The sequence below is a fragment of the Arvicanthis niloticus genome, chromosome 4 (genome assembly GCF_011762505.2).
Source record: "Arvicanthis niloticus isolate mArvNil1 chromosome 4, mArvNil1.pat.X, whole genome shotgun sequence".
Classification (NCBI taxonomy): Eukaryota; Metazoa; Chordata; class Mammalia; order Rodentia; family Muridae; genus Arvicanthis; species Arvicanthis niloticus.
The window spans coordinates 130787514-130800835 of NC_047661.1; the positions used below are offsets into that span (position 1 = coordinate 130787514).

General features: G+C 37.2%; 1 protein-coding gene across 1 annotated transcript in view; it reads left to right on the plus strand.

Moving 5' to 3' along the window:
* The window catches only part of Lrriq3 (leucine rich repeats and IQ motif containing 3), a 93127-nt gene that overhangs the window by 77528 nt on the left and 2277 nt on the right, over positions 1 to 13322 (plus strand). The window contains exon 7 of the mRNA XM_034500954.2: positions 7625 to 8351. Within this exon, the coding sequence (XP_034356845.1) occupies positions 7625 to 8351 (727 nt within the window). The remainder of the gene's footprint in view (positions 1 to 7624; positions 8352 to 13322) is intronic.

Here is a 13322-nt window from a genome sequence, read left to right on the forward strand (position 1 = left end):
GAGATCCTCTTATTGTAATAAAGCTGCATTTTGAAATTGTATTAATAAAAATTTAAATATGCTTTGAGAAAATTAATTTGGTTGCGATTTTGAATTGCTAGAATACTTGTGTACATGCTTAAGTACAGATGCTGTACACTGTGAGAATAGCCACACATTGCATATTTTTAATGTAGTTTGCCAAACATATATTTTCTGCAGGCTTTCCTTTCCCAACAAACATCACTTTTCACCAATTTATGCAGTTTACATCCTATTAGTATTTTTTGATAACTTTTTTTCTGATGTCATGTAATTCAACAGTGATCTCTCTGGCTTTTATGAAGCAGTGCACAGTCGTATCATTCTGCAGCTTTACTCTGTATCATACAGAATGGATTGAACCACTATTTGGTCTCTTGATCAGTTATCCTCTTATACTCTTGTCGTCCATGTTCAGATCTATTATATTTATAGGAAAATGCAACACACCACATGTCTCTGCTTCCATGGTTGCACTGCTCACACTTTGTTGTGACCTACAGTGCTACAGCTACAAATTGTCTGACCTTGCTTCATCTCTCTGGTTACAACTACCATCAGTTCCTTTTTGCTCACTGGGATCTGTTTTACAGTCTCCTGCCTCCTGACCTTTGTATAGTTTATTGTTTCTTCTGGAATATTCATCGCTGCCTGCCCTGGTTGTTCTCTTTTTCCTTCTTATTTTTATGTCTTAAGTCAATTTTCCTTAAAATATCTTCTTTGTCCATCGAATAGAATCCCTTAACCAACAGTGCTCATCTTCTTCTGGGCACTAGTTTTTATTTGAAGTTTCACATATTACCCATCTTTCCTGCTTCAACAGAAGTTTCTTGAGACAAGAAACAATCCAATTTTTAAGAGACCACTCACCTCTTTTGTTAAAAATATACCTGAAACACAAAAATGTTCAATTTTTTATATATCTGTATGTGGATATTTGTTATCTAAATTTCACATAAACAGTTCACAGAAGACCATTTTGGATTAAAGAGAGATAGGTACAATCTAATAAAACAAAAACAGTTCTCAAATAAAAATAAAACAATATTTACAGAAAATACAAGAGTTAGGAACTAGAAAGAGTTGAGTAGGAATGCCATGGCTGTGATGTGCATGCACAGATTACATGCGCACCTGCTAATATGTGGAAATTACACGTGCACCTGCTAATACATGGAAATTACACGTGCACCTGCTAATACACGGAGGGATGAGTTTAAGGTAGGTGGGAAAATTAGTACATGCAATCAAAATAACCTTAGGAAGCTTGATGCTGTTCAGGTCTTCAGTGAGATTAAATGACATTTTAAATGGCTGCCAAGGAAAGGAAATTTGTGTCATTTACACTAGTAGACCACTGAAATTGAGACCCTAGGCCAAAGACTACAAAAATGCCCATATAGATTCAAATATACAAGCCCCATTGTCTAGAAAATGTTTAAATAGAGGAGCAATTAGTACAACAAACTGAATTATGATGAAACTAAATAGAAATAAATCACTCAGGAGAAAGAGAATAATCAGCTGTACTGTAGGTAGTAGCAATTAAGAAACCCAGATATTTTAAGAGATTGTGAATACATCTGATTTTTGAAGGCTCTGTCCAGCTTCTAACACATATTTATTTCTACTTTGGAACTTGGTTTATTGAGCCTCTGAGGTGCATCTATAAATGTTAATTGAAAGGATTTGTTTAAGAAGAGAGTACTACCCTCCTGGACACCACAAACTCCAGAAACTGGGGCTGTTAAAAATGCTACCTGTCTACTTGCATATTCTGACTGAATATCAAACAGGAAGGAGGAGGGCAGGGTTGTCTCATCCTTCTTTGCATTTTAGACAGTTTTTAGATTCTCAGGGGAGGGGCAAATTTGTCAGCTAACATTTGTATTTTAAAAGTAAGGAATGACTTGAAATTCTCAGATACGGAGTGAGAAATGTGTCAATGCTTAGCTCAGTGCTCCTCATTACCCATTCTATCAGTGTTAAGGGAGTCCGTTACTTTGTTTTATGGATACTTCTTTAGGCTTCTTATTAAGAAAAAATCCAAAGAAATAAACAAGAGATTTCCACCATATTTGAATCATGAACCCTTTTAAGTGTTAAAAAATATGATAAGCTAGAAAAGGGTTCTTGGCAAATGTCTAGTTCCTATTTCCAGGCCTGGAGGCCTCTATCTATTTCTTCCTTGATGCCTGAGCCTCATATATCCTGGGCCGGGACAGCAGCCCTTCTTGGCCCCTATTTCACCCAAGGTGAGCTTAATGGCTAGATCTGTGCTCCTGTCCGAGGTTTTAAATCGCATCATCATCAGCAATAACAACAAAATCAGGCATAACTTATGGACAGGAATGTTTTCCATTTTAGTTACTTGGTCAAAAATCACTTTGTTAAAGATGATAGCTATAACCTGAGGATGAGAAAAATATTCATATATAGTGATTGTTAAAGGACTACTGGTCCATGAAAAATACAGAGTTTCTGGGATGTCAATGGATGTACTTAATTTTTCACTATAATATTTTACCCTCTTGTGTTGTCTCAACGTAGCTAGAAATTACTTTAATATCTGGGTTTTGTGTAGTGTTATGACTACTATTTAAATCACCAATGTAGTCACCATTTCTAAGCCTGAATTTCAAATGCCAATTCTTTTTTCCCTAAATTAAAAAAAGTACTATATGAATGAAGAGTGTTAAATTAAACTACACGAACCATATTTTCCATGATGCAGTAAGCTGGATGAGAGGCTCTTTCAAAAGCCGTGTCAAGCAATGTCTGGAAAATGTGCGCCATAGTGTCTCTGCACTCAGGCTGGGTCAGACACGCAGAACAAAAATGTGCTAATGCCATCTTCTCCTCTGCTTCTTTGCACCGTAACATGACAGTTCACATTATTTTACGTCAGTGCCCTTCACATCCAAAGGTTGTGCCACAGCTTCTATTGTTCCCTTCACATACAGAGACAGGTAACCTTTAGCCCATTTCCCTTGAAGCATATTTATTATCATTACATTAATTCAAAATTAGAATGCTAATTTGAAATCTAATATTATCAAAACTTTTTTTCTTAAATGTGATTTAAATTAAAATATAATTGATTAATTGTGTTTCTTCCCTTGTCTCTTGTCCTTCCTACTTTTCATGTTTTGCAATCAGCTCCCTCTCAAATTGATGGATTCTTTTTATTATCATCAAACACACACACATGCACACATGCACACATGCACACACACATAGCCTGCTGCATCCCTTTTTTGTATGTATGTCATTTCAGGGCTGACCACGTTGTACTGGATAAACAACTATGCCATAGAGAGGCTAATTCTTCCTTTCCCAATGGGGATTCACTGCCTGTATTTCTTTGTCTAGGTTTAGGACTCTGAGAGTCCTCCACTGTACATTAGCATGTATATTGATATTATTGTTGCTCAGAGCTTGCCAAGAATTCTGCTGCATCTCTAAACAGTAATGATATTATCAAAATATTTTATTTGATATTGAGTCACTCTCCTCCATAGAGAAGCTGGTATGTGTGTTATCACCAAGCTAGTCCAGAGTTTTGAACTTGTGTGTACAGTAATTCGATGAGCACTATTGGTGACTTGTATGCAGTGTAAAGGAATCATGGGAATCACCAAAGGAACCTTTCACCTGCTTCAGCTTGTATTTCTGTCCATAGAAAATCTCCTGTACCACCTTCTCAACTAAAAATAACCATTGTCTTCTCTATCATTTTGTTCTCTCTAAGGTTCAGTGGGAACTTAACAGGACTCTGTTAAAGTCCTGGTTCTTCCCTTGTCTCTTGTTCCTACTAATTTTTATGTTTCCCAATTGTCTCTCTCTCAAATTTATGGATTATTTTTTTATTATCATGAAACACACACACACACACACAGCCTGCTGTGTCTCTTTCTTGTGTGTATGTCCTTTTTGGGCAGACCACTTTGTACTGGATAAACAACTATGCCAGAGAGAGTCTAATTCTGCCTTTCTCAACAGGGATTCATTGTCCATTAACAGAATTGAGACATAAACAAGTGACAGCATAAATCCTTGAGAAAACTGGTCTCATGTGAGTTATCAGAAAATGGTAACAGTTCAGTAAGACGAACATCAGATATTTCAGATTACTTCTGTTAATGTATCATAATTTTCATAGTTGAGCTATCGCTTACCTTTGGTTAAAGCTATTTCTAAATACACTATTCAGTTATCAGCTAACTTTATGATCTCCTAAATCTTGCAGGAAGACTTTAGTCTCTTCTTATAAAACAGGCATTTTCTCAAAATAAAACAACTGTATTTAGAATCATAACAATAATTCCCTAAAACCCTAATGTCACCAAAACAGACATGAACCAAAGGCAGAGGATAAGAAACTAATGAATAAAGCCACGTGTGAGAAGAAATGACAATACTGAAACAATTAACAAAGAATAAACAGGCTTAATAATCAATCCATTTTTTTCTAAAAGCACACTTTAATACATTTTACAAGAATAAATTTGCAGCCAACTAGCAACTTAATTATTATAATATCTGAAACATTAACATTTGTAGAGTAAACATTGATGAATGATTCTTGACATGCATGTAACTAACATTTTATTTTTACATATACCTAAAACATAGGTAACAAAAGTTAAAATAAACAAGACTACATAAAATTCACCATTTGCTGTATAACAAAATAAGAAGACAAAAAAATTTGTTGAATGAGATAAAATTTTTATGCATTGCATATAGGCTAAGGGATGATACATAAAATTCATAAGAAACTCATATAATCTAATGACAGAAAACAACACAATTAAAATTAGAAAGAAGCCATGTATATTTTCACATCAGAAGCAAGCACTCAAAAAATTTACATGAATAGGTATAAAAGAATTAGTTATATAAATTACACATTGTTGTATTCAAGCATGGAAACCAGTAAATTAAATAACATTCCTAGACCTCATGGTGGTAGCAGTAGGATTTAGACCTGGTCGAACTGACTCCATGTTCAAGTCTTTAAATAGGTCAAGTGACTTTACTCTTGAGGATCAAATCTGTCTCTCTATTTGTCCACTTTTCTTTCAAACAGCTGTAACTGCTGAGCAGTGCTGAAATAATGCAACACTCTGAGGTTATTTATGTGTAAAGTATTAGGGTGGAGTTAGAAGATGCACCCCCTAAGGAGCTCTATATCTGCTCTATTACCAGTGCTAAAGGAACTATCTAAGATTTTATAAAGTTGTTTTATATATTTACATTCCAAATGTTACCCCCTTCCTGGTCCCCCCTTTAAGAGTTCTTCACCCCATCCTCCCTTCCCTTTGCCTCTGAGAGGGTGCTCCCCCACCCCCACTTCCACTTACCCACTCACCTCTCACCTCACTCCTCAGATACAAGATTTTAGTACTCAATCTTGCTTATCAATCATATATAAATGCTGCATGAAAAAGCATTTAAGAATGAAAAGAATCTGGACAGTAGAGGAAACAGCATTCTGCATAAAACATAAATGCATCCTGAAAGTTTGGTGATGGGTAAATATGGTCCTTGTATGTATAGTGAGAGCTCTTTATACTGCAGTTTCTTTCTGTGACATGTGACCCACAGCTAAAAGTTAGCGTCATCCTCCAACCTGCCAATGAGGAAACACTGAAGTTGTTTTCTCTTGTATAAAAGGTATGAAGAAATCCAGAGTTTTGCTAAGGAATGTAAATGGAGAATTGTGAGTGGGTTCTGGAGCTGTGTGTGTGCAGAGGCTGTGTGTGTGCAGACTGGTCCCAGATACAGAAGAACTGCTGTGTGTGTACAGAGGGGTCCCAGGTACAGAAGAACTCCTGGTTGTGTGCAGAGGGGTCCCAGGCACAGAAGAACTTCTGTATGTGCATAGAGGGGTCCCAGACACAGAAGAACTGCTGGGATATTCAAGTAAACAATGGGAGGTGACTCTCCCCTCACCAACAGGGATTCCACTGTCTGATTTTTAACTATTCTTCATATTTACCTTTGGATTCTTTGTGTTTTTATTCCCAAGTATTATATTTTAATTATTGTGTTTAATTTATTATTTAATAGTATACACAGCTTGATCTCATTATGAGGATACTCTTCAGGCCTTTAGTTAAAATCCCTGTCATTTTTCTATCTTCCTGTCGCCTGCTGGTGTCATGCATCCTGCTCTTTTTCACAACCATCTTTGCTTCTATGAACCTACCACCATCTGTTTGAGCACTTTAACTTAAATGCTCTAAAGGAATCCTCTCATAGGGGTGATTTTAAAGATCACTAAACAGACTCACAGAGCTGCACTCTCAAGCAGAGGAGGCAGCCTCTTTCTTTCCTGAGAAGGAAACATTTTCTTTCCTAAGATTATAAGTGTATCTTATGTCTATGTTTTCTTCTTCATCAATAGGTTTATAAAGAGTACATATGGGAACAGCAGAATATTACTATTGTATTTGTCAGACTTGATGTCATAACAAATAGCCCAGAAATGGATATAGTCTCATGCATGATTCTCATTCTCAGAGTTGCAGCTGGACAGCTCTAGTGTGCGATTAGTGTTGCAGCTGCTGGTTCTATTACCAGAGACTCCTGTGCCACAGCTCCACCGTGAGATGGGATATTTTATGTAAAGGGATCATAAGGAAATGAGAAAACAGCAATGGAGATGTGTTCTTAGGGGCCTTGGATAAGATGAGACAGTGCGATTTTTTTTGTTTGTTTTGTTTTTTTTGTTTTTGTTCAGTAGTGTGATTCAGCTTATCCTAACATACAGTGGCAAAGAGGCTGAATCTTGTGTCATTTGAAAATAGAGGAGAAATACTCTGATGGCAGCTACAAGTTACCACTACAGATAGAAACACAGTGAAACTAATTGCAACACCATTGGAAAACACAGGATAATGTTGGGTTGTAATATTTGCTCTAAAGCTTCCAGCTCAAGATACCTCAACTAACAAACTTAACAAGTGCACAAAACTAACAACCAATCAGGAGAGTGATTGTAAATAAATATGTCACAGCCAACCACAACAATCGAGCTTTGACCATTCCAGACCATCTCCAAATTGGCAAGTGATAAACTGTAATGAATCCAGCTGCTCATAGCACAGAACAGATCACTCTGGGTGCCCAGTGATGATACCTGCTGCCTGACTTGGGACCTGTTTGTTCATGATTTTCATTTTAGCAAGCTGTATATACATTCCTGTGTGTAAGTATATAAAAATGATATATAACTCCATAAAACGTATCACCGAGTATATAAAATTATGTCTCAAGTACATAAAACCATGTCTGAGACTATCTTCTTAGTAATAAGTACTATGTCCAAGTACCACATGTAAGAGAGTGGTACTGAGGCTGTGCAAGTCTAGTTCCCATGAGAAGTGATACAAGGAACAACAAATTCTATGAGGTACATTTACATTGAACAAGGCTGTAATGGTGGTTTTCTTTTCCTATATCAGAAGCTAGAACCTAGAAAAAATGTGCTTGAAGTGATTAAGTTCTTCACAATGTATTTGATGTAGCTTTCAGTGTATTTGAAGTGAAAGTAAGCTCAGCTCTTAATGCTGTTTGTCTGTGTCCTCTGATACAGGTCAGAAGGAGATGAGAGCTGAATCGGAAGATGAGGACGTGGACACCAAGTTTAGGATATCTGCAATGAAGATCCCTCTGTACTCCTCCAGATCACTCAAGTATGGGACAATGCTGAAGGAGATGAAATGGGACTATTTCCCGGAATATCTCCAGCCATTTCCTGCTACTCGTCAAAAGCCACCCGTTAAAAGAGAGACTCAACGGGAGCTAAAGGAAAGGAGAGAGTTTCTAGCCACACAGAGGGCTGGCATGAAGCTCAGCATGTTTAATGATGTTGATAAATATTACTCAGAACAAAAGCAGCAAGAGGAAGAAGCAAAAAAATTTGCAGCCATGGTTGCAGCACAAGTTGCCCAGGAAAGAGCTAGGCTCAACATAGGAGAGAATTTAAGAAAGAAAATTTCTAGGACAAGAAGACTAATGGAAAAGGATAATGAGAAAATCCAGAAAGGCTTACAGCAAATTTGGAAGGAGAAACTCACCTACCTGGAAAAAGTTAGAGAGCGGAAGTCTATGTTTCTAGCTGAAAAAAAACTAAATGCTGCAGACCAGTCTTTAGTTCTTTCTCTCAACAATGAGAGATCCATTCTGCTCCGAGGAATGGTTCAAGTTGACAAACTCAAGCGAAACTTGGCTCAAATAAAAGCAAAGCACTTAGATGTTAACGAAAAATGGGAAAGACAGAACTATAAGCATAATTTGTTAATGGAAATGAAGAAGCTGAGGTAAGTTCAGGGCTCAGGTGCAGCCAGCCCTCAGTCTACTGAGACTTAAAAAGCCAGGGCTGGGTAATGGCAAGATGTATTTCCCTATAGCCTGACCCTTTATACTTTGGAAAACAGACACAAACTAAAGGGTGAGAATCACCTGCTGAGTCATTACCAAAGATTGGGAATCAAAAGAACTCTTTACTGTTTTAGCATCACTGAAGAAAACCTGCCGAGTTACAGCTGCACAGTCAATCCCTGCTCTTCCACCTCTGGCCAGTGCAGACACACACTCCAGCTCCCTGTTGCACAGGAGGAATGTTTTTCCTCTCTTCAGATTTCTAAAGAAAATCTGAGATAGAGCCATCTTTGTTATTCCCATGTCTCTTCTAATTTAAACTGGCTTAGTCTCAAAGAGTTCACAGGATCCCCTCACCCCACCTCTATTTCCACTCTTCTGCCTTTCCTGAGCTCATTCCCAGGTACCATCCTGTAAATCTTAACTAATTCTGTTCATTTGTTTGAGACAGGGCTGTAAATAGCTGAGGTTGGCTTTAGGTTCTGTGTAGAAGAGAATGACCTTGAACTTCTAACCCTCCTGCCTCCATCTCAAGAGGGCTGGGATTTCAGGCATTGTGTCACCATGCCAAATTTATGCGGTGCTAGAGATTGAAGCCAGAACTTCATACATGCTAGGCAAGCACTCTGTCTACCGAAGTTCATTCTTCTCCCTTAAAGGTTCTGCCCATATAATTCTGATTGAAGTGGGTACTTTGCCATCGTTCACAGAACGATGTTTAGCCTCTGAACGATGTTTCAGGCAATACTTTTTGTTTTAGTCTACAGTCCTCTTACACTAAAATTTCCAGTTTAGTTTTAACCTCTTGCCATAACAGCGGGATTTCTTATAGAGAGCAAATGGCTCTCCATTTTGTACCCAACTTTGTATTTACTTGTCCTTTTGACTTTACTCATATTATTTCAATTTTTGACAATATGCACTCTGCTAGGGTGTGGCGTGCCTACACCCTACAGTTTGAAGAAGGCTATATAAGCATAACAATCTGTATTATGGGGAGAATCTCAATACTTTATAATATCCACCTAGTGAGAAACTTCTGTCAGTATATTCATGAAAAGACCGGTTTTCCTCCATGGAGACATATGGCATGTAGATTACCATTTCCTCTGTGTAGCTACCTCTTGTCTGTACACTCTCCATTTATAATGCAAAGAATACACATAGTGGGGAAAATCATATATTGTTATCCACCCCTTAGTAATTAACTCCAAAGGTATTTTCAGTCTTTAACCACTGAATTTTTGTAATTTTATAGTTTTTAAAATTTAATTTAATTTCTTTTCATACAACATATTTTGATTACATTATTTCTTCTTCCAGCTCCTCCCCAAGTCTTGTCACCATTCTAGTGATCTCTGTCTCTCATTTAAGAAAATCTCAATCTCTCTCTCTCTCTCTCTCTCTCTCTCTCTCTCTCTCTCTCTCTCTCACACACACACACACACACACACACACACACACACACACACACACCACACTCAAAACAACCAAATGAAACAAAAGTCCATAGTTGGGGTCAATGCTGAAGCCTCTGAGCTCTCAGAGAAATTTCACATTCACGTTGCAGTGTCCATTGTGGTCTTTGTATCCTGACTTAGAAAGCTTTTCTCCAAGCAGCATCTTGTATATTCATATCCTCCAAATTGATAGAGACAGCTACCCTGAATACAGGACAAGAACATGTTGGGGCTCCAAGCATGTTTCACATTAATAAGCAGCTAATAACTTGTCCTCACAATCACATAAAGAACCTCTATTCACTAGTGACTGCTCTGTCTCTGAACAGTTAAACTTTTTGTATTTATTTGTGGCCAAAATCTATCAACTCATTTATTCCTTTTCTTCACCACATACATGCTTAGACTCTGTGATGACACTCGTCTGCCTCCTGTCTACCTTGTACATTTCCTGTCTACTGTAGGATCCACATTCCTGATTGTTCTGTGCATCCTGTCTGGTATCCCTGTAGTCTTTCTCTGTGCTATCCTCACAAAGCCAACTGTCCTTTACTGCCAATTCCTGTCTAGAGGTGTTTCAGCCATTTCTGTCACCTAATTCACCAGCTAGACGACATCACCGTGTGGCTTTTACAAACTCAACCTCATTACTACTATATCCTACAAGAACAGCTTCAAGCCTTCACCAAATGTAAAGCTTCACATACAGGCACCACTGTAGTCTCATGTTCCCAGTAGTCTGTTTGCTAAAGGGAGAATAGCCCTCTAGGTCGAATTCCTTCTTAGCACCATATCCATATACATAAAATTATAGGTCCATATATTGTTTTACATTCTGTATCTGCTACTTAAGGGTAAATCTCTACTTTTCTTGTTTAAAGTCAGTGTTAGTTCCTACTATGAATGTTCCTGTTATGGAAAATTGGGATTGTGTGAAATGGGTATCTTAGTTTGAGAAAAATTGGACGTGTAATAATATCTTCAAATTTTGAAACATGATGCAGTTCCTATTCGTTTCAGCTGTCTTTAATATCAGCAACATTATATTTGATGTAAGAAAGTCTGTCAGAATCATTGAACCAAGAAGATGGTGACTGAGCTCTAGTCCTCAGAGAGGTGGCGATGCTGAGTGGCCATGCTGCTGTACATGCCAGTGGCACTAGTAGGACTCTACACCTGTGTGTAAGAGTATTATTAGTTAGTTGATCCACACTAAAAGGGTTATCCAAATGGGCCTAAGTAATCACTTTGGCTTTTCAATGCAGAGACATCATTTTAGTTATACACATGCTGTAGAGTTTCTTAAATATCCATAACTGTTGGTTTCATTTTTACTATCAGTCTAATTTACTTTCTTTTCCAATTGTTGGATGCTGACATGTCAAGTACAAATTGACTCACATGTATTGATCATTCATTGATTCTTTTAAATATGTATTTATGTTTGTCAATAGCTAGTGATCTTTACATTTTATATGATGATTTCAGTATAATACTTTTAACTTTGACTTTGCTTTTCTTTGTATGCTTAAAGTATGTTTTGCTTTGATTTCTACTCAGCTGCATGGGCATCTAGGTGCATTATCTGTGTTTCATTTTGAGAACTAAAATGGAAATATCTGGTTTCTTTAACATGTCAGTTATGTCACATGTTGTTTTTCTGGAAGCTGTCTTGTGAAAGGGTATCTAATGTTTTGCTGAAAACAGACACTTGAGGGGGCAGGTAATAAAAAGAATATAAGTAGAACCCCAAAAACAGTGAGAGTAGGGTCTGGCATTGTGTAATGCTTTACTTCTCCACTGGTCTTTGCTGGTCTTCACTTTATAGAGAGAAATGTCCCAAACAACTAGTGGCATTCCATCTGATTCCGGCCACTTCTGCTGACCTGTGCTGATTCAGCAGAGCCTTGCTATTTTTGTTGGACGGAGCAACTACAACTTACTTGCTTGCTATTGTACTGGACTGCTGGTATCCTTACAGCTAAGACTGGAATTGCTCCTAAGAAATGCTACTAAACAGGTCCACAGCCCCCTTTTTCTGTTAACCTTCTTTCTTCCCTACTCTGGTAAGTAGGCGAGAAGGGAGGTTGAAGCATAAAAGAACCTGAAATAAAGTAAGTTTTGAAAACTCTAAGCCTACAGATAACAGAGTAGCTAATGTCAACTGAGTGAGTGTCCAATGGTAGGCACGCCTTTGGTTTTTGTTTTGTTTTGTTGTTTTCTCTCAGCACTGAAGTTTGAAGCAGAGCTTTTGCCAGTCAGAAGCTTTGCCCTTGTGCTGTATATTCTGTCCTGTTCAATTGCTTCATACTAAACTTGTAAGCTGGATTGTCCCCTTCATAATGATGAAGAAAACATACATAAGCAACATCAATAATGCATCCAAAATTGTATCCCTTAAATTCCATAGTTGGATTTTACACACCAAAAGAATGTCTGTTAAACCTACCTTGTAATGGCCATTAATAGGTTCTTCATATCCAAGTCCCTGAAATTGATCACATGAAAGTCCTGAGTATGAGTGTTTCCACAGAGAACTGTAACCTCTCTCTATCTGTTGTTTTTTCTTACACTTTGTATTACACAACTATTGAGTCAAGGGACTATTAAAGGCCAGAACATCTCCAAGGAATTTACAATGTGTGACTCATTTTGTCTTTTATTCAGTGAGCCCTATGAGTTAGACTATCCAATTCTCAAAAATGAAAAAAATAAGGTAGAGAGAATTTTTTTAAAATGTATTCAAAATCTAGATAGTAAGTTGAAAACTTATAACTCAACCTTCATATCCACCCTTTGAGTCAAGATTTCTGATTATACATATGTAGAAGTGTAGAACTTCATGAATCAAAGTGGGATATTTCATCAAAATTGAACTGAGTAGAAAAAGAGTAATGTCACTTCTCTGATCATATGTTGATATGTTGATATGTTCTCTCTCTGCCTCAGTTTTAACCATTCATTTTATCTGAAATGGTTCAGATAAAATGATCTGTCTGTAATTCTTTGCCTATGGGTTATTTCATGTTTGAAAAACTCTGTCTTCTCTCTCCTTATTTTATTGGCTTCATTATTAACATTTACCCCACTTCTTATCTTACTTTGTCTTGTGCTATAATGGGTTTCTTGTTTTATTCAAGCATTTGATTCAAGTACTCACAGCATCTTTCTCTTATATCTGTGCACTTTCATTGATGATATCCTTCTATTTTCCTTTCAGTTTGAAGAATGTGGAGTTACTGTCATGTTTTAACCATGAGTGAGTGAATGAATGAATGAATGAATGAATGAATGGGTATGAATGAATAACTTGTCTTGTTATGACATTTCTGGGTTTGGTAGGGTAATTAATCTAGGTCTCTCTAATTTAGTATATGTATTCTTCTAGTGGAGTTTCTGTAACAAAATACCATTGGCTGAGCAGCCTAAGTAGATGGGACTTACTTTCTC